Genomic DNA, 20888 nt, shown 5'->3' on the forward strand with positions numbered 1-20888 from the left:
TCAATGTGAGAGACCTATAGGTCATCAGCTTCTATCAAGGGTATCTTAAAATAGCTGGTAGCTTGTATACTTTGTCATATCCTGTTGTTGACTTTGAAAAGTACTATATGAAAGTGTTCCATATTCCCCAGTGGTTTTCAGAATTGCTTTTTACTGTTTGCAGAGATTTTAATTATTTTCATTTGTTGAACCTAAATATCTTATATAAAAGCACAATCTTGTACTCTTTTTTTTTTTTTTTTTTTTGGCTAGTCCTGGGGCTTGGACTCAGGGCCTGAGCACTGTCCCTGGCTTCTTTTTACTCAAGGCTAGCACTCTGCCACTTGAGCCACAGTGCCACTTCTGGCCATTTTCTGTATATGTGGTGCTGGGGAATTGAACCCAGGGCCTCATGTATACGAGGCAAGCACTTTTGCCACTAGGCCATATCCCCAGCCCAATCTTGTACTCTTTAAAAAAATAAAATATTTTTTTGCTTTTGAGTTAGTAAAACTACTTAATATCTAGCCAAACTTACTTAGTATTATTACCATATTTCACTGATTGCCTATCACTACTCTTTTATTCCCTGATTGATTAGCTGAAATTGTGACAGTATAGTTTGCCTTTATTTTAAAGGCTTTTCTTCTTTAAATTCTTTAACTTCTCTTTAACTTCGCTCTTCTTTAAATGTCTTAATGAAATTTTGTGTTTATTTTTCTTCTGTACTTTTTAAATGTCTAATTCTGATGTTTTATTATACAAATAAATGGAAATAGTTAACTGTAGAGAAAAAAATTGGTTTACCAATTTAGTTTATAATACTTGGTTAGTTTTGGAAAGTTCTGTTGAAATTCTTAGGTATCAAAACAGGACCTCACCTCCACTTGCCTATTGAACTTTACTTCTAATAGATACCACATATTCATGGCTAAATCTAAATTTTTCTTCACCGAAATCAGTTACTTTTCAGGCTTGAGGGTTCATGTTCTTCTCCGATTCCTTTGTTACCTTTGACCACTGGTTTCCAGGTGATTGAAAAAGGTGGTGTGATATTGTATACTGTGTTGCCTCTTGTTCCAAGTGATGGAGAGGAAGTGATACTTTAGTCTCTTCCTTTGGCTGAATAGCCTCCCAAAACATCCTCATTTTATGGGCATACAGTCTTGTTCAGAATCCTACAGTCTTACTGTTCATCAGAATTAACCACAGTTGATGTTTGGTCATCTTCTCTCAGGATTATTGATTTATTCTGGAAGAAGAGATTAATAGACAAGTTTATTAGAGCTTTGATACAGTAGTTGAGGGTGCAGGGATAACATAGAAAGTAAAAGCCCATCCAACGGAAGGGTCATACATCCCAGGACTGGTAAGAATAGCAAGACTTGGAGAGGAAGGAAGAAGATGGCGTCATTATAGTAAGTAAACACCCTAGCTCTCCTCAACCAACAGGCAACTCCCCCCAAGAGAATGGCAGCAACAGAAAAACGAACAACCAGACTCACGGAATCGAAAAAAGAAGAGAAAAGAACCAGAGAACTTGCGCACAGAAAGAAGGAAAACTGCGAAGACCCCTCTCCCACCCCAGGCCTGCAGCGGCAGAGGACTGCCCTCCCGCCATGGCAAAAGCAGCCCTCGACTGACTGCGACCCAGGACCGCAGAACCCAAATGCAGAGGAATCCTATAGCAGGGGACCCGGCCAGAGCAGAAAGAATCTGAGAACAGAAGCAAGACGCGGAGAAACACAGACCAGGAGAGAGCCTACCGCCACACTACCCAGCCCATGATCATCAAAAGGGAGACCATCACAAGGGAGCGCAGTGGCAGGGACCGAGACCTGGCAGCTTGCAAGCGTGGCAGCGACCGGCTGTATGTGCGTGAACTGTGATCTGCCATAGCACCGCTGGAGAGCCCCCAAGCTGTTCCAGGGTCTCTGAGTACCCCATTGGGAATACAACCACCTCCCCTCCTCCCCCCCCCCCACCCCAGACCAGCAGTTACCCACAGAGCCTGATCCAAAACCCACCCCATCCCGCCCAAGGAGGAAATCTATACTTGAACGGACCAGAGGCCCAGAGTCCTTCCTTACCCCCCAGCCCCCCAGGCTTCAGTGCCAAAGGTGGAAATTCAAGCAGCCTGGACTACTGGCCCAGCTTTGGCTGGGAAGCTTGAGGGTGCCCCACACAGACACTGGAGTGTATCCAGGCCCAGGACTCTTCCAGAAAAGTTCTTCCAAAGCAGGAAACACAGCCCTCTGGGCCACTGGTCCGGCTCCAACTCTGATATGGGCTTGTGCCCCGCTCAGAAAGTAGAACTGGCCCTGCTTCGCTGGACTCCTCCAGAAAGATCCCCCCCTAGCCGGAAACACAGCTCTCTGGGCCATAGGTCCGGCGGAAGCCAGCTGGGATCCGTGCAGTGATCCCCGCAGTCAGAGGAGTGTACTGCGGTTGTCAGACTCCCACAAGAGCTCCCACTAGGTGGGAAACCCGCCGTAGCTTGGCCATAGCTTCAGCTGAAGCTGAGAATTACGAGGGAGACATGCATCCAGTGGAGTGTGAGCCACCTGTACCGGATCTGCAAAAAAGTGTACCCTACTCTCCTGCTATGGGAATCGCAGTTTGAGTACACCGACAGCAGCCAACAAAAAGTGCTTCTCACCCGCCAGGCTCTGCCAATTGTCTGTGCCTGTATGCAAACCCTTGTCAGGAAGCATGAATTGCAGCAACAAGCTTGCCAAGACCAAACCTGCGCACAGGCATCACCCAGCGCAGGCAATACCTAGCTAGGGGTTCCACCGCGTCCATGGTCCAGTGTGAACCAACCTGGAACAGAGCAAAGGCCGCCACCAGCCAATCACCAACAGGCAGAGCTGGGGGACATATCCCCCAAGATCCCCACTCCCACATGTGTAGATCACAACAAAAAATTACAGGATTCATGAACAGCTAAGTAAACACAAGAATTCCAAAAGCCAACAGGAAAGCACTCCAGTGAAAGTGAAGGAAAGATAGAGGACAAAAGAACAATCAAAGATATAACAGAATTGGTCAAAGAAATATAAAAGAATCAAGAGAGGAAATGCACAAACAATTTCAAGAGCATAAGGAAGAAATCCTAAGGGAATTTTAGGACTTCAAAAAAGAAGTACAGAGCAAAATAGACACGGCACTTATGCCTCGTTACAAGATGAACACTTTGAAAACCAAAACAGATAGGATTCAGTTTCAGCAATGCAGATCACAATAGAAGCCAGGGGTGACAGAACCAGTGAGATGGAAAGTAAATCATCAGGAGCTGAAGATAAAACAGAGAAATTGGAGAAGAAATATCACCCCAAATTTACCAAAGGAGTGACAGACAAAGCCATACATTATGACTAAGTAGGCTTCATTCAACAGATGAAAGGCTGGTTTAAACACACAAGGAAATCAATAAATGTAATGCACCACACCAACAAGGTCAAGAACCACATGGTTATCTCAGTTGATGCTGAAAAAGCCTTTGATAGAATGCAACACCCATTCATTTTAAAAAGCTCTGGAGAATATAGAAATAACAGGAACATTCTCTAAAACCCATATATGACAGACCATCAGCTAATATTATGCTAAATGAGGAAAAATTAAAGCCATTTCCCCTAAAATCAGCAACAAGAATCTATCCACTCTTCAACATAATTCTGGAATTCTTAGCCTGAGCAATAAAGCAAGAAAAGGACATTAAAGGGAAAGAAGAAATTAAGATATTCCTATTTGCAGATGACATGATCTTGTATGTGAACAACCTCCAAAACTCCACTAATAAACCAATTCAGCAAATAGCAGGATACAAAATTAACCTACAAAAATCAGTAGCCTTTCTGTACACCAACAGTGTACAAGGGGAAGGGTAAATCATGAAAACAACCCGGTTTTCAGTAACCTCAAAAAGAATAAAATATCTAGGAATTAACCTAGTCAAAGATGTAAAGGACCTATTTGCTGAAAACTATAAAAATTTAGAAAAATCAAAGAACACCAGGAAATGGAAAGACATTCCCTGCTCATGGATAGGCAGAATCAATTTGTAAGAATGGCCGTACTGCCAAAAATGATATACAGATTCAATGCAATCCCAATCAAAATCTCAGTGACGTTCTTTACTGAGTTAGAGAAAACAATCCAGAAATCCAGATGGAACAACAAAAGACCTAAAATAGCCAAAGCAATTCTAGTCCAAAAGAAGCAGTGGAGGTGATATCACAATTCCAGACTTCAAGCTTTACTATAGAGCCATAATAACAAAAACAGCTTGGTACTGGCACAAAAATAGACCTGAAGACCAGGAATAGATTAGAAGATCCAGAAATAAAACCACATACAGTCAACTGATTTTTGACAAAGGAGCCAAAAACATACAATGGAAAAATTATAGCCTCTTCAACTATTGGTGCTGGGAGAACTGGGCAACCACATGCAGAAAACTAAAAGTGGATCTCAGCTTGTCATCAAGTACTAAGATCAACTTAAAATGGATTAAAGACCTCAATGTCAGACCTGAAACTCTGAAACTAATGCAGGACAGAGCTGGAGAGACTAGAACTTAGAGGCACAGGCAGCAACTTCCTGAACCAGAGTCCTGGGGGCACAACAGAGTGGAGAGAGACTTGACAAATGGGACTATATTAAAATAAAAAGTTTCGGGCTGGGGATATGGCCTAGTGGCAAGAGTGCTTGCCTCGTATACATGAGGCTCTGGGTTCAATTCCCCAGCACCACATATACAGAAAATGGCCAGAAGTGGCGCTGTGGCTCAAGTGGCAGAGTGCTAGCCTTGAGTGGGAAGAGGCCAGGGACAGTGCTCAGGCCCTGAGTCCAAGCCCAAGGACTGGCAAAAAAAAAAAAAAATACCTCAACATAACAAAGGTTATATGTGTCAAACCCATAACCAACACTGTACTAAAAGGGAAGCTGTGGTACAGAGCAGAATGAAGGAAGTGCTGAATGTGACAACTGATCCAGCTAGGTAGAGACTGGTCATCCATCACAAGCAGAGGCTGCTTCCTTGGGCGGTGAGCACAGGTCTTACGAGGATAGAGTGGAGCATAGTAAAGTGGGATTGGGAGAGCAAGGCTGGAGAGGGCAGATTGCACCTGAATTCTTAGAGCTCTTAGAGCTCTCAATACCAGGAATCAAACGCATCTTGGTGTGGTTTAAGGATGTAAGATGGAATGGAGTAAGAATGAATGAGCAGTGGGGAAGTGGTGATTGTGGTGTAGGGTAAGTGAATTATAGGTCATCTGTAATTCCAAGACTTAAAAAAAAATCTTTCAAACAGTATCTTTTTACACATTTGATTCCAAAACTCAAGTGGTTGTAAAACGAACTTAGCTTATGTGAGAAACTTTTAATGGGAACAATCCTATCCTTTCCTCTGTAAATATTGGTGTTGTCCCAGTCCCTACTGGGTCTTTCTCATAATCTATGGTATATGTTCTATAATGCTTTCTAAATTTGAAAGGTTATAAATTCAGGTGTGTGTCTGGCCCCTGAAAGCTTGAGTAGAGCCAAGTACCTGTTGGTAATGAAAAGGGAGAAAGACATTTTAGGGACACATGGTGGAGTTCAAAGGAATAGTGTGAGACTCGGTTATTTCCTCAGTAATGACTTGCATGGTTGGAAGAGGTGGAACTATAGAAGTCAAAGATCATACAGGTTTCAAAAAATATTAAGAGTTTATTAGAGGGGACTTGAGAGTAGAACAATATGGGTTTTAGAATACTTAATTCTGTACTAGATTATAAGTATACAGAAAAATTGTGAATTGGGCTTACAAGGAAGGGAAATGTGCGGTGATATCCTAAGAGTCTTGCTAATTTTCCTCACTGTGAAATGTTTAATTTATCCCTGCCACCTCTTAAAAGTTCAGGTTCTCAGAATGCTTGCCTGAGCAATAGATTATACCTTTATCTTGGCCCATCATCTTTCCCCAGTCTGTTTTGTTTATTGTTCCCTAGGGTGACTTAGCATGCCATACATTTTCTTTACCTTTTGACTCTTCACTTATCTAAAGAGCAAAGCCAATGCTCCCTAACACATATTTCAAGACTCTTCACACCTAGAACTCACCAAAGTAACACCACAACAGTATGACTATAGTCTTTTCATCTTGGTCTTTTCCCATCTGATTTCTTTTGCCAGTACTTTTCCTCTGTCATTTCTGCAGGCTGTGCATGCTATTTGCCTGGTAGGTGTTTTGCTCAGCTGTTAATTTCAGTGTCCAGGTGGACTTAATCATCCTCTTTTTTACTTCTGTAGCACTTAATGCTACTGCTGTAGCTCTTAGTTTAGCATTTTGTCGTGTATTTAATTACCAGTTAGGATGCCACCTTTGTAACACTGATATTTGGCAACCAGATGCTGACTTATTAGTGCTGGTTTCTTTTGGTTTACCGTAGTCTTGAATTAAGTTTCAGTATTTGTTAGATAAATGTGTGTGTCATGCTGCTGTTGACTAGATGGTTCCAGTTCCCTAACTTCTGGATACATGGTAGACTTGTGTTTGTTGTCTCATTAAAGATAGATTTGGCTAAGTGAATTTCTTTAGCACACCAATTGTTAGTGAAAATAGTATGTACACTACTTTTACACAAGCAAGTAAAGCCTTTGAGGTTGGCTTGCAGTTTCCCATGTTGTCCTATGGATACCATAGAGTCTCAATGATGGAGGCTCCCTTAATCTGGCCCCCTGGTGATGATAATATGGTACAGATAGCCTGTAACAGGAGCAAGAAAGACAGCTTTCCTTTATTTGTATTACTTTTGTTGCTATCCCCCCCCCCCCCATACACACACACTGAACAGTCTTTAAGTAGTCCAGACTGGCCTTGAACTTGTGATCCTCCTGCCTCTACTTACCCCAGTGTTGGAATTATAGGCATGCCTTATCATTCCCTCCTACTTTAATCTACTTATTTATTTTTTTCTTTTGGCATGGGCAGTCCTGGCGCTTGAATGCAGGGCCTGGGTGCTGTCCCTGAGCTTTTTTGTTCAAGGCTAGTGTTTTACCACTTGAGCCAAGCTCTACTTCTGGCCTTTTGGTGGGTATTTGGAGATTTGTCTCATGGACTTCCCTGCCTGGACTGGTTTCAAACTGATCCTTAGATCTCAGCCTCCTGAGTAGCTAGTATTATAGGCATTAGCCACCGGTGCTGGGTTAATATTCATTTTTCATTGAAATGAAATCCACATACCCTAATGTCCACCCCTTTAACAGTTTACTTAATCTTTTTTAATGTACCACTGATCTTAGAGTATTTTTTGGTTTTTTATGGTTGTTTTTTTTCCCCCAGAGCTGAGGACCCAACTCAGGGCCTTGCGCTCACCAGGCAGGTACTCTTCCGCTGAGCTAAAAATCCCCAGCCCCTGATCTTAGAACATTTTTTGCTACACAAAAAAGAAATCTATATCCATTAGCAGTCAGTCCTCCTTTCCCTTAGTCCCAGGTGACCACTAATCTGCTTCTATCTTGTAGATTGGCCTATTCTGGACATTTCATACAATTGGATAACTCAGCAGCGTCCTCAATGTTTAATCACTCTGTAGCATAGTTAACACTTAATTTCTTGGTAGCTGAATGATATTCCACCCTGTAGATAAATCACATGCAGTTTAAGCTTTATTTAAAATGTTTAGGATTTTGAGCTTTATTCTTTTTTTTTTTTTTTTGGCCAGTCCTGGGCCTTGGACTCAGGGCCCGAGCACTGTCCCTGGCTTCTTTTTGCTCAAGGCTAGCACTCTGCCACCTGAGCCACAGCGCCGCTTCTGGCCGCTTTCTGTATATGTGGTGCTGGGGAATCGAACCTAGGGCCTCATGTATCCGAGGCAGGCACTCTTGCCACTAGGCTATATCCCCAGCCCCAAGCTTTATTCTTTTCTTTGGAGAAATATAAATCTTTGCATGTATTATATTTTATTTATTTATTTTGTCAGTCATGGAGTTTAAACTTAGGGCCTGGGCACTGTCCCTGAGCTTTCTTTGTTTTTCTGCTCAAGGCTAGCACTCTGCCACTTTGAGCCACAGCACCACTTCTGGATTTCTAGTGGTTAATTGGAGATAGGAGTCTCATGGACATGTACAGATTTTCCTACCCAGGCTGGCTTGAAACCATGATCCTCACATCTCAGCCTCCTAAGTAGCTAAGATTACAGGAATATGCCATTGGCATCTGGCTTGGATGCATTACATTTAAATGAAGTTTTGAAAGAGTGTTTTTTTCTTTCACCAAATAAATTTTTTTTTGATAAAAAGTAGTTTTATAGTCAGCAATGATTAAGTTAATTGGTGTCTTTCTCAGTGAATCTTACCCCCAGTAAATTGTGTGACACAAGCCAGGCCAGGCAGTAAATTCCAGTGGTAAGAGCAGCATAGAGAATACCTAAGTCCTAAGTTCAGGTCCTAATGAGAAGGAAGGGTGAAAACATTGTGGGTTTTTAATTCTTAAATAGGACTGGGTTTATGTAGTTTAACGTTTACATTAACTGTTGTTCTTTTTTCTGGTTTGTTTTTTTTTTTTTTTGGAGGAAAAAAGTGCCCTGACGGCCCTCAAACTTGTAATCCTCTTGCCTGCCTCTGCCTCCCCCAGTGTTATCAACTGTTTTAGTTAAAAGGAAGTTGACTAAGTACATTTAAACTATCTTAATATTTAGAGTAATTTTCATGTCTTTTAAGCTAAATATATTTTAGTTTCAAGCTAAATGTGATTTGAATAAGTCAATATAATGGAAATTAATACAGAATAAGTCAGAATTTAGTCAACATTACTTAACTTTGATTCTATGTAAAGGTTGGGCTTTGGGTTTTTTTGCCATTCTGACCATAAATGGAACCAGTCTTCTGGTGCTTAAAATCAGGGTAATGGTTGCTTTGCTATTTGTTGTCCAGTGGGTGGCAGTATAATTCAGTTGGTTGTCTTGTGGGCTTTGAAAATTTATGGCTTTTTAAAGGCTTTACTGTTTGAACTACAAAGCATGTTTTGCTTTTTTTTAAAAAATAAAACCACAGTTCTTCCAAAAGTATACTATATTTTTTACTAAAGAAGAGTTTATGTAAGAACATTTTCTGGTACCCTTTTTTCATAGGTTGTAAATAAAACTATTACTGCCAGTAATATTAGTGATTACTAGATAGTAATTATTATCAATTACTAATAATATATAAGTATTCTACTGAATGTTTTTGTAAGTTACTTAAAGATTTGTTTTTAAATCCAAATCCAAAGTGGAATGTTGACAGTCGTTATAATAAAGCTCTTATCCCAGAGAAGTTAACTTTTTTTTTGCCAGTCCTGGGCCTTAGACTCAGGGCCTGAGCACTGTCCCTGGCTCAAGGCTAGCACTCTGCCACTTAAGCCACAGCGCCACTTCTGGCCATTTTCTGTATATGTGGTGCTGGGGAATTGAACCGAGGGCTTCATGTATGGGAGGCAAGCTCTCTTACCACTAGGCCATATCCCCAGCTCGTGTAGTCAGAGACCTAAATAAAATGATAAGTATCTTCTCTCTTACGTAGAAGACTCAGTTGTATTTTATTATAGCTTTTGTTAGATTCAGTTGTACTTTATTATAGCTTTTTGTTGAAAACAATTCTTTTAACTTAATTAGGCATATGCAATATCTCTTGTAAGTTTGAGGGTTTAAAAAAATAAATATATATGTATAGTACTGGGTTTGTAATAAATACCTTACCTCTTGTCTTGGCCTGGAACTCTACCAGTTGATTCATGCCTTCATCCCTGCTTTTTTGCTAGTTGTTTTTGGATATGGATTCTCATAGACTTTTCTGGCTGGACTGACTTGGAACCACAGTGTTCCAGATCTCACAGCTCCTTGAGTAACCATCGGTATCTCTGTTACAAGCTTTTAATTGCTTCTAAAGTTGACTCATTTTTCATCTGCAACTTTTGTGTTATATGTTGTTCTATGAAAATATCTACAAGGTAAGAGTGGGAGTTCACTATCAGACTTGTCAATTTAGGAAAAAAATTCCACTTGTATGTAGCATCTTTGGTGCTATATTTCTGGTGATGTTGCTGCTGGAGTTTTGACTCATCTGCCCATTGTAGTATGTTCTAGAAAGTCATGGAATTAACTAAGAAAAGAGCATATTACATTCTAGTTGTCTTTGTCAAAGGTGGTCATATACAAGCATATATAATTTTTAAAGTAATTCGCAGATTGATTAAAAAAATAATAATAGCAAGGGTCATTGAGATTACATCCAGGTCTATCTGTGAAGGTAATCAAAATACTGAAGCTGTTTTTGGTAATGTAGATAGCAATGGCAAGCGATAATGAAGAAACAGTTGGAAAAATAGCATTTCTATCTGACTCTTTTTTATTTTTTATTCATTTCTTTATTGTCAAAGTGATGTATAGAGGGGTTACAGTTTCATAAGTAAGGCATTGTGTACATGTCTTATCATCTGACTCTTGAAAAATAGTTTCCACAGACTGGAGGCGTGGCTTAAATGGTAGGGTCCCAGCAGCCCTCGAAAGCTGCATGAGCTGCATGGCTGAGTGCTTTTCTGGAACTGACCAAAAAAGAGAAAGGGAAATAACTTCTACTTCTTTGCTGAAATTCCTAACATTTTGTGCATGTTGTCTAGTAAATCATTATGTATATTTATTAATCATAGTTATTTTAAAGGCTTTGTACAGAAGTTGGTCATGTAGGTCATATCTGCATCTGGGCTGTTGAGCATTTAATTTTTAAGGGTGGGTTGGTTTTCTTGGGGTTTTTTTTTGGTGTTAGGTTTTGATTGAATGTGAGACATTGTGTATAAAAAGCAGTAGAGATTGACAAATAGTATTTATGCATAAAAATGGGTGTATTCCATCCGGCTCTTAGCATGTGGAATTAAATCATCCTGTCAGTAGTTGAGTAGGATTTGTTTTTGTGGCTTTAAGAGTCTTCTTATGAAGTTTGGCTACCTATTAAGTGGTCCCAAAGGATTCCTTTCTCTGTTCTGTTTGGCCCTCAGCTTTGAGTAGGACCTGTCTCACTGGGTTTGGGGGGGTGTCTTTCCTCTGCTTATTATCTCTTACACAACAGTAGAGAGCTATTATTCCTTGACACACGAGAGATAGGGTAGCAGGGACAGTTTTGAGTGTTTGGGTTTGTTTTCTTCCTCTTTTCCCTGCTCACCTGAAAGTGTACCCCAAGCTCTTAAGCATGGAATGCATTTTCTGAGTATTCCTACCTCCCTTTCTCTGATCTAGTTTGCAGGTACCTCTTCCTCATTGAGGGTCAAGAACAAGGGTTGGTAGACTGTTAGGATCAGATGATAACTGCATAGGCTGTACTCACCTCTGCTGTTAGTGTGAATGCAGCGATAGATGCTCAGTAAGTGAATGTCTGCTGTGTTCCATTATGCGTACATGTATAAAGCTAGGCTGTAAGCCAGGTTTTACCTTCTAGCTCTTAACCTTGGTCCTACTACAGGTGAGCCCTCCCTCCTCCTCAAGCCTCTGTCTTCTGTAATAGCCACCTTTTGCCTTGTATCTTTGGAGGAAATAGTTTTCCTCCTTCTTCAGAGCAATATAGATTTTCTTTGTAATATGTAGTGCAAAAGCCTGGGCATAAATGGACTTTTCACTATGCTGGACCCTTGCCTGCCACAGAAAGTCTAGACTGTTATTTGCCCATCTTTCAGAAAAGTTTTTACTTCAGGTCAAGCAAAGATCGGCAAGATACAGGTAGGTTTCTTACCTATCCTTTAGCAAATGGCTTTTTCTTTGAATCTGAGCAGGTTCTATGGCACAGTTTTTGCTCCTTGTCTTCCATTTTCTGCTGTTTGCCACCTTTTTTGCTCCTGGACGACCCAAGTGATATGCTTGGGCTTTTTCAGGCACCCTCCAGTCCTCAAATCCTGACAGGCCTAGACTTGGGTGGCATTGTCAGAGGACTTCTGGATGCTTGAGTGGCAGCTTCTGGGAGGGGCTGGTAGTTGGTGTGGACCAGCCTTGCCTCTGGGGATTCTGTCACACACAGCCTTGCATTCCAACTTACGTTGCCTGTTTTTATGGCAAAGTGCAGTGTAGGTGTCCAGAGGAAAGGAACTGATGGCCGATCATTATTATACTTGTACTCCAGACATGACAAATAGTGGAGTGATCAAAGCAGGCTGCTGAAGTACCGACCCATATTTGTTAAAACAGATAAGACAGACACACATACAGAAGAAAAACAAAGAGGGAAAGATACAAAAATGTCAATGGTGATACCCAGTGTGGGTACTGATTATTTTTCTGTAACTGCATTTTTTAAATTTTAGAAAAATTTTAGTATGCATTATTTCCTTGAAGACTTGTTAGTGGCTTTGTTAGGCTTTTTAGTTTTTTTCCCCGTTATCCTTTCTTCTTTTTAACTTGCACAACTCATTTATTTGAAGACAGTGGTTTGTGAAGATTAAAAAAAAAAGCACAGTAATTTTTTAATGTTTTACTTTAGTGGGAAGAGGATGGGGTTAGTTATATTAGGAGGAATATAAATATGAATTTTTACAATTTTACATCCACAGTGTCTTAATTTTTTTTAAAAAAAAGTTTATCCCCTCAGTTTCATTAAATACATTTTAAGTGCTTACTGATCACACATGACTAGTGGCCACCATACTGAACTACGGGCAGTACAAACTTAGATCATAGTAAAGTCTATTGGCTAGTAACATTGTTTAAACAAATCCTCTTCTAAACTTAATATACATTTAAATAGAGGAATTGACCTTCCAACTTCCTTATTTAGTTCTAGTAAAGAGGATAAGCATTAACATTTACCTTCCTATAAAGGTACACATGTCAATTCTGACTTTCTTGATTTAAGATGTTTCTTACACTTACTAATATATTGTATATGTATATATTCTTAGAGGTCATTGATTTACTTATGTAAAAAATGGACAGCAAAACTACTTTTTCTTTTTATATAATGAGTATGAGATTATCACTTAGCATTTTTTTCTTAAGATATGAGACTGGGACTTGACCTGATGTGTTCACTGATTGGCTTGTACTCCACCAACTGAGCCATGCCTCCAACCCCTAGTTCTTCTTTTTTAATTTAAAACTTTCTTGAAAATTACTATTTACATACTAAAATCCATATGAAATTATTCATTGCTGTATTATCCATGGTAATAAAAATTGAGCTATCAATGTGTGAATCTGATTAAATAGTACACTCAGATATTATTTTCAAGAGTAGACATTGTTAAATGTTGTCCTAGGATCCTTGAAGCCTTTTCAGGGATCTGCTTAATCAAAACTGGCTTTCTATTCCTAATTCCTATTAGGATCTTTTTACCTCCTTCACTGTGTTGACATTGATTCTGGGGTACAGAAGCATCAGTGGATGAAACTGCAGGACCTTAGTATAAATCTTTATTTTCACATGTGTGATTAAAGAATGAGAGAGCCAGTTCCACTTGAGAATGTCCTAAATGGAGCAGTGAAAGTTAATTTTGTTGAACTGTGACTTTGGGCTGTGACTTTTCATTTAGCATACAGTGAAAATGTGACTTGGTGAATTAGTATCTTCCAGATGATCAGTATGAGATGTTAGAAATGTGTTCTTTTAAGTAGAAGATAAACCAAAGGGTTGTAGTATATTGGAAATAAAATACATGGATAGTTTCAGAGTTCAGAATTTACTTTGCAACTAACCTTTAAGGAACTACTACTTGTCAAGTTTCAGGGGAAAATATCTGTAATTGCCTGAAAAGGCTATATTAACTACACTTTCTTTACCAACTACATATCTGTGTGAAGCGAATTTTTTTTCCATTTACTTCAAAACATGTCACGGTTGCTGTAGTACTGAAGTAGATATGAGAATCCAGCTGTCTCCTGTTAAGCCAGGCTCTAAAGAGACTTGCAGAAATGTCAAAACAATGCCACTTTATCATGCTAAGTTTTTGTTTTATATGGGAAAATGTAGTTGTGTTTTTTTTTTTTCCCCCATACAATGTTAAGGTCTTTTCCTTTTTCATCCTTTTCCTTTTAGAGATAATGTCTTGCTATTTCCGGGGCTGGTATTGTATTCCTAAGCTCAAGTGATCCTCTCTTCAGTCTCAAATACATGTGTGCAGCTTTTTGGAATACTTAAAGTCCATTATTTTAACAGTAAAAAGGTTCCAGAAACCAAAATGTTTGTGAATCATTAGACTAAAACCAATCCCAAGATACGTGTTAGGAACAGTGAAGTTCATTGTGATTATATGTAGGCATTTGTGCAAAACCAGCTGTAAATACTTTATGTGCATAATTGTTTCTAGAAAGGTATACGTGAATTAAGTGCTAGTTGCTTCCAAGAAAGGAGTAAAAGGAGACTCTACACATTTGAACTCATTCAGATTTTAAGTCACAGAATACATTTATTCATCACACACACACACCAATAGTGAGTCAGACAGGAGGGGTCTATTATGAAAGCCACAGATGTGGTGCAGTGGTAGAGTGAGGTCCTGCAGAGCTAGGGGATATTGTCATTGATGTAACCAACACACATAGCTTGCATAGCTTATGTGAGGTCGGGCTCTATCCCAGCATTACTCAAAATAAGTAAATCAGTTAAGAAACAGAGGTTGGAACAAGTTTCTAGTGATGACTATTGTTTTTCTGGCTTCAGAAAAAAAATTCATTTAATGTAGTGGTCAATTAGGATAAAATAATATAAATCAACTTAGGTAGCTTTTTCCCAATGGATCCCAAAGTATACTGAATGTGAGTTCTTGAGGAAGAACAATTTGATTAGATTTTTCAAAAGGACATTTGTTTCTAGATTCCTAGAAAAGATTGTGTTTTATTTTAGAAGACTGTTACACCTATAGTCTTGTCATTTAAAAGATTTTGAGTAAGTGCTACATGAAAGTAAAAAGTTAAGTGTTCTGACATTTGATTCAGTACAAAAAGTACTCTTTAATACTTACAATTTTTGAGGGTTTGGGTATTCTTGAAAGGAATAATGAAGGAATTCAATTTTACTTATTCTTTTTGCTGTTAAATGTACCTTTTGATCAGCGTTCATATTTTTAACTGGGATAAAGTGTTCTTTTATGAAAAGAGAAAATTATTTTAATGCAAGAGCTTTTAAGGTTTTCTTTACCCATAATACCTGTAAAACTTCTCTGAATGCTGACATATCATTTCCAGAGCTCTTTGAAGCTGTTTAGAAGAAGATATTGCATGTGATTCTGCTCGTTAATGGTAGTTAAAGTTTGTGACGTAGAACCATTTCTCCATGTTCTTGAGAATGCTTTTAAATAACTTTGGAGTTTTCGAAATATTAAATGAAATGTAGCTAATTCAGAAAGAAATCTTACTCTCAATAGTTGCATACATATGAGAAGTACTTGACATTTTTCACAGCACTTCTACATTGTTTTCTTTGATTCTCAGCATATCGTGGAAGTAGCACAGTTTTTTTTCTGATTTAGTGTAGATTCAGTGTTAAGTGAATTGCTCATTGAATATATATGTATGTATACATACATATATATACACACAAATTTATATTAAAAGACTAGATTAGATTCAGATTGAACATTTCGATTTCAATAAAACACAGCTCTTGTCCTCCAAGGGTTTGCAGTCAATGGCAGAGGCCCTTAGTAAAAGCAGTGAGTGAGTTGCTCCCTTGAAAGGCCAAGAGGCTTCAAATAGTTTTGAGGAAGTGACATAAATTGTAAAGAAGGTCTGAGGGTTAGCTGAAGTGAGTCTGACTAGGGGGCAAGGAGAGCGCTATTAGGCAGAAAAGAAGAGTCCAGGCCTGAAGTTGCACATGGATGTTGTTTGCAGTCTATTAGTAGGTCCATGTGGGTGCTGTGCTAAGCTGCTCCTGAAGAACAGGCTGTGAAACCAGAGCCAGAGTTTTAACAGAAGTGAAAAGTTTGAACTTTGAAAGACATGAAAAAGGAAGTAGATACTTGAAAGGTTGGGGTCCAGGGGAAAGGAGTAGATGAATGAAGAAGAGAGGAGGGGGAGAATGCAGTCAAGAATCCAATGTTTAACCATGAAAACAAAGAGGAGGGAAGGGGATGAGTGGGAGGGATGATTGCTCACGTTCAAAGTAGTGACGTTGACAAAGATGCATTGTATTCATAAACTGTTAAATGACAACTCCTTTTTACAAAATAAGATCTGAAAAAAAGAGGGGCTCAGGATAACAAAACAGAGGAATGTTAATGCCATAGGACTCAGATTGACCAAGGAAGAAAAATGGAAATGGTGCACTTAGCATGCACCAGAACTGTAGTTACTCAGTAATAGAAGATAATAAATTGAGACATAATAAATTGAGAAGGCAGTTCCCCCAACATTCTAAGCCTCTAAGTAGAACTGAGAAAAACGTAAGATAGTAGTAGACTATTCAGACTTCACTAAAGTAGCTTGGGAATGGCTTCATAATTTTGCATTATTAAGCCTAATTAGGTTAAGCATGATCTATTTTCTATAGAGTCCTAACCTAGTTAGATTTAATAATGCAAAGTTGGGATTTAGTGTTGCATTTCTTGTTTGAATACAAGACATTGTCTTTAAGGTATAGTGATCAGATCTTGAGTCTTTCACATGAATACATTTTGTTTGGTGTTTTGTTATCATGCCCATCCCACTATATCCTGACATAGGAATGAATTTTTAGTTGAACACCTATATCTGTCATCTGCTGATTCCTTAGCCTTAGGCAAATTACTATCCCACTTAGGTTGAAGAAACCTTAAAATTAATCTAGAGAGTAAAGTGAAATGGCACATGGATGTACTTTGATGTACTTTTGTGGAAACACAATGTCTTGGCTTGGTCTGCTACCAAAAAAAAAAAAAAAAAAAGGTAAAAATACCAGTGTGAGTGACTAAGAGCAGTTTTTGTTTTTGTTTTCTAATTAGTCCTAGAGATTGAGAAGCCCAAGATTTAAGGGGGCAGCTGTTTCAGTTCCTGATAAGGGTTGTCCTCCCGACTTGTAGGTACTGCTACAAGCTATTCACTGAAGCCCTCAAATAGCCTTTATTCCCTAAGACACATTGTGGGGGCAAGGGTTTGTGGGGGTAATAAGCTCTTTGGAGTCTCTTTATACAAGGACAGTATCCTTACGGGATCAGAGCCCTACCCTTATGACCTCCTGGAACTTTAATACTTCCTCCAAATATAGCTAGACTGGAGACTTGGGCTTCGGTTTTGGAAGGACAAGCACATTGAATTAGTCGCACACAGTAAAATTGAAGTTGTTTTCTTGTTAGCTTTATGATTATGTTATTTTGATCTTTTGTAGTTGATTTATAAGGGATGTCTGTCATTCTACACCCTAGAGCTCCAAATATTTGTGGATTGTTTGTGTCTCTGATTTCTAGCTAATATTGTTTGTAGTTGGTTAGCCACAAAGCTGTTTAATTTACAATGAAGCTCACTGAGAAGTCTAAATGCTACTGAGCCTAAGATGATTATTTAAAAACAAAAAGCATTAGCCACTCTAATAGATTTGACCTGTACACTTCCTTGAATTTTCCTAGTATATAGTTTGATTGCTGTAGAAAATGTCTGCATACATTAATTTTCTTTTTAAATCATACTTACCTTGCCAGTCCTGGGGCTCGAACTCAGGCCTGGGTGCTATTCTGGAGCTTTTTAAACCCAGTGCTAGCACTCTACCACTTGAGCTATAGCTCCTCCATCTTTTTGGTGATTAATCAGAGATAAGAATCTCATGGACTTTCCTGCTCCAGCTGGCTTTGAAACATGATCCTCAAATCCCAGGATTACAGATATGAGCCACCAGCAATCAGCTCTTGTCTTCTCTTCCGTCCCTCCCTCCCTCCCTCCCTCCCTCCCTCCCTCCCTCCCTCCCTCCCCCCCTCCTCCCTCCCTCCCCCTTCCTCCCATCCTTTTCCTATCCTGAGGCTTCAGGGCCTGGGCACTATCCTTGAGCTTCTTTTGCTCAAGGCTAGCAACTCTACCACTCGAGCCACAGCACCAGTGGATTCTTTTTGTTTATGTGGTACCAAGGAATCGCACCCAGAGCTTCATCCATGCTAGGCAAGCACACTACCACTAAGCCACATTTCTAGCCCTTACCTTCATTTTCAGTGTACATCTTTACTCACTAGAAGAACAGCCTTTTAAGTAATACATTCAGGTTGTACAGTTTTTAAAGATGGATAAACCAAAGCTTAGTTTTACAATGTAGACTTTGAAATAAGTCTTCAGAGTATAAGTCTTTTCTCTTTATTGTGAACCTTCATGAGAATTTGGTGTTACTTCTAAATCTGTTTGCATTTCAATTTGTGCTAGAAGGACTTCTGCCTGTTTTCCCTAAATGATCACATTTATGTTCTGTCTTACAGGCCAGCCCTCCAGATCTCTATATTGAAAGATTTAATATAGCTCTTGGACAGTATATGGGAGCACTGCAGAGCATTGTGCCTCTTTTCATATATATGGTGAGTTACAGCTATTTGCTCCTTCTCAAAAGATGTGTAGTTAAGCATCTTCTTTGTCCTATAGAGTCAAAATAAACAGCTAATTGTAAAAATTAAATATGGCAGGAGAGATTCAAAGTGATCTAAATAAATAAGGAAAAGCATTTTGTCCTGTAACAGAACTGCAGAAGGGAGGCAGTCTCCATGCAGGTTAGAATCCCTGATTCTTCTTTTACTGACCACATGGTTCACCTTGTCCTCAGTTATGAAATGGCTGAGAAGCGCTTCCCTTCAGCATAGCTTGCTCTTAGTTGATCCGGTTGCAGTGGAAGTCGACATGTGTTGACCTGAAGGCAAAAATGATCTCTGGAACACCACAAGCCAAAAGAGCCAACTGAGTGCCGAGGGGAGTGTGTGCTGACTCGTGGCCAGTGCATAGCCACAGCCTGCACCTCGCCCAGATAGTGAGAAATGGAACCTTTCCTAAGTGTTGTCTTTAGGTGCTGGTATAGTTAAAAGATGTATCACGCAGTGGTGCCTCACTGTCTCTGCATTCCTGTCAGGTTAATATTTAGTATCTTTCAGTATTCTTTTGGAAGTGTTGTGCTCATGTTTTTTTTTTTTTATTCTTTCAACTTCATGCAGAAAGACATATAACATAAAAGTGGTATCTTTATTGATAGATGTCTAACATTTTATTTTTCCTTGTATTTTTCAGAATAAGTTTTACATTGAAACCAAGCTTAACAGAGACTTAAAAGATGACCTTATAAAGCTGTTTACTGAACACGTTGCCGAAAAGCACATTTACAGCCTAATGCGTAAGTACTTGAAGTTATTACGGGGTGTGAGACCACTGGTGATCTCCTCCCTTTCTCTTTCTCCACTCCCTTGTCTGAGAGCATTGTGGTATAAACTCCAAAGTTGACATCTTTTGAGCCAGGTATTAGGAAGTCTTTGAAGTTCACATAGAGATAACTTGGGAAGTTGAAAAATGGTTTGAAGATCATTCAGTAAGCTGGGAACCACTTTGCTAGATTGTTGGACAGTATTTTGTGTCTAGGTCCCCCCCACCCCAATTAAATGGATATATTCTTAGGGGGGTTCTCTCCTCACTTAATTGCTGGTGGACTCTGGAAGGAGTGTATGTTATATCTGTGAAGTGGCAGCACAGGATTCACTCTAGTTTTTTACACATTAATTCAGGAACCCTTCTTCACTGTGGTATAATTTTTTGTGTTAAGCTTCTTAACTTCTTGTGGCCATGAATTTTTCTCTTCTCTGACGTAAGACTTGTGAGCTGTTCAATATGCCCATGTAGATGGTTGAATAAGGAGATCAAAGTGCAAACTCAGTCCGCTTTTCCTCTCTCCCTGTTCCCAGCCTGCTCTTTGCAGAAGGTAGTATACCATCCTATCATAGCTGGAAGAATAGCCTCTTCAAGTAGAGTTCAGGGCCTTGTCACTCAGGCTCTCTGCAACCTTTAAGAGCTCCTATTTTATGCAGCTCCTAGAAGGACATGTTTTAACAACTGGCATATATTTGGATTTGCAATATGCATTTTCTTGTTTTACTGTTAGTCACTGTTCATTGCTGTCACAATGAACTTCCACCAGAATATATAAGAGGATTGTTCCAAATTTGACCACAACCTTTTTCGTTTGAAATTAAAACAAGGAATTGTTAAACTTGGGATCACTTTATTTTAGGAAAGGCCAGGTTTTCAAACAGAAGTGGAGATGAAGGTGATCTTATGTTGACAAGAGATTTTAGAATCTAGAATAGAGGTCCAGAACCCTGATGTATGACATACTTTTTTTTTTTAAGACTATGCCAATGTTTACAAACATTTCTGGACATTACCTCATGAGATATTCCAGCTATTGATTTTGGCCATCTAATTATTTCTTCTAATGTTTCTTGTAAAATGCAGCACATTTTTTTCATTATGAAAATTCTTATAGAGAAATGTTTCACTCTGGTAAAAATGCATATTTCCTTTAAGAATATGTTTATACCTGGTATGATTTGAAAGCCAGCTTTGTTGGGCATGTGGGAAGAGGATGCTGAAAAGAGAATAGCATACTCCCTTCTGAGGAGGGAAAACATGAACAGATACCTCTGTAGTACATTATGTAGCCTGATTTTCCAAAGGAATGACACTTAAAGCTAAATAAACCTTTTGTTTTCTGAGTAAGTTTAAGATTCTATAAATTGAGTAAAACTGAATTTGTCAGGTATTACAGAGCAGTCACTAGCAGTTGTACTAAGAATAAGTCACTAGAAATTGTACTTCGAATAAGGGATGCAAAAGTGGCCACTGGTTTCATTAGTTTGGGCTCAAGAGCAAGGGCCTCTAAATGTTTAAACGATGTTGTGTGGATGATTGTCATAAAGAATTTTCAGCACGCACACACACATACACACACACGTATATGGTAGTACCTATTGTAGATCTTTT

The 20888-nt window shown here is 39.1% G+C and overlaps 1 protein-coding gene across 1 annotated transcript in view; it reads left to right on the plus strand.

Annotated features, from left to right (window-relative positions):
* Cacul1 (CDK2 associated cullin domain 1) overlaps positions 1-20888 on the plus strand; it is a 63658-nt gene that overhangs the window by 25033 nt on the left and 17737 nt on the right. The window contains exons 4-5 of the mRNA XM_048338150.1: positions 18353-18448; positions 19146-19248. Coding sequence (XP_048194107.1) covers positions 18353-18448; positions 19146-19248 — 199 coding nt within the window. The remainder of the gene's footprint in view (positions 1-18352; positions 18449-19145; positions 19249-20888) is intronic.

The sequence above is a fragment of the Perognathus longimembris genome, chromosome 2 (assembly GCF_023159225.1).
Source record: "Perognathus longimembris pacificus isolate PPM17 chromosome 2, ASM2315922v1, whole genome shotgun sequence".
NCBI classification, from domain to species: domain Eukaryota; kingdom Metazoa; phylum Chordata; class Mammalia; order Rodentia; family Heteromyidae; genus Perognathus; species Perognathus longimembris.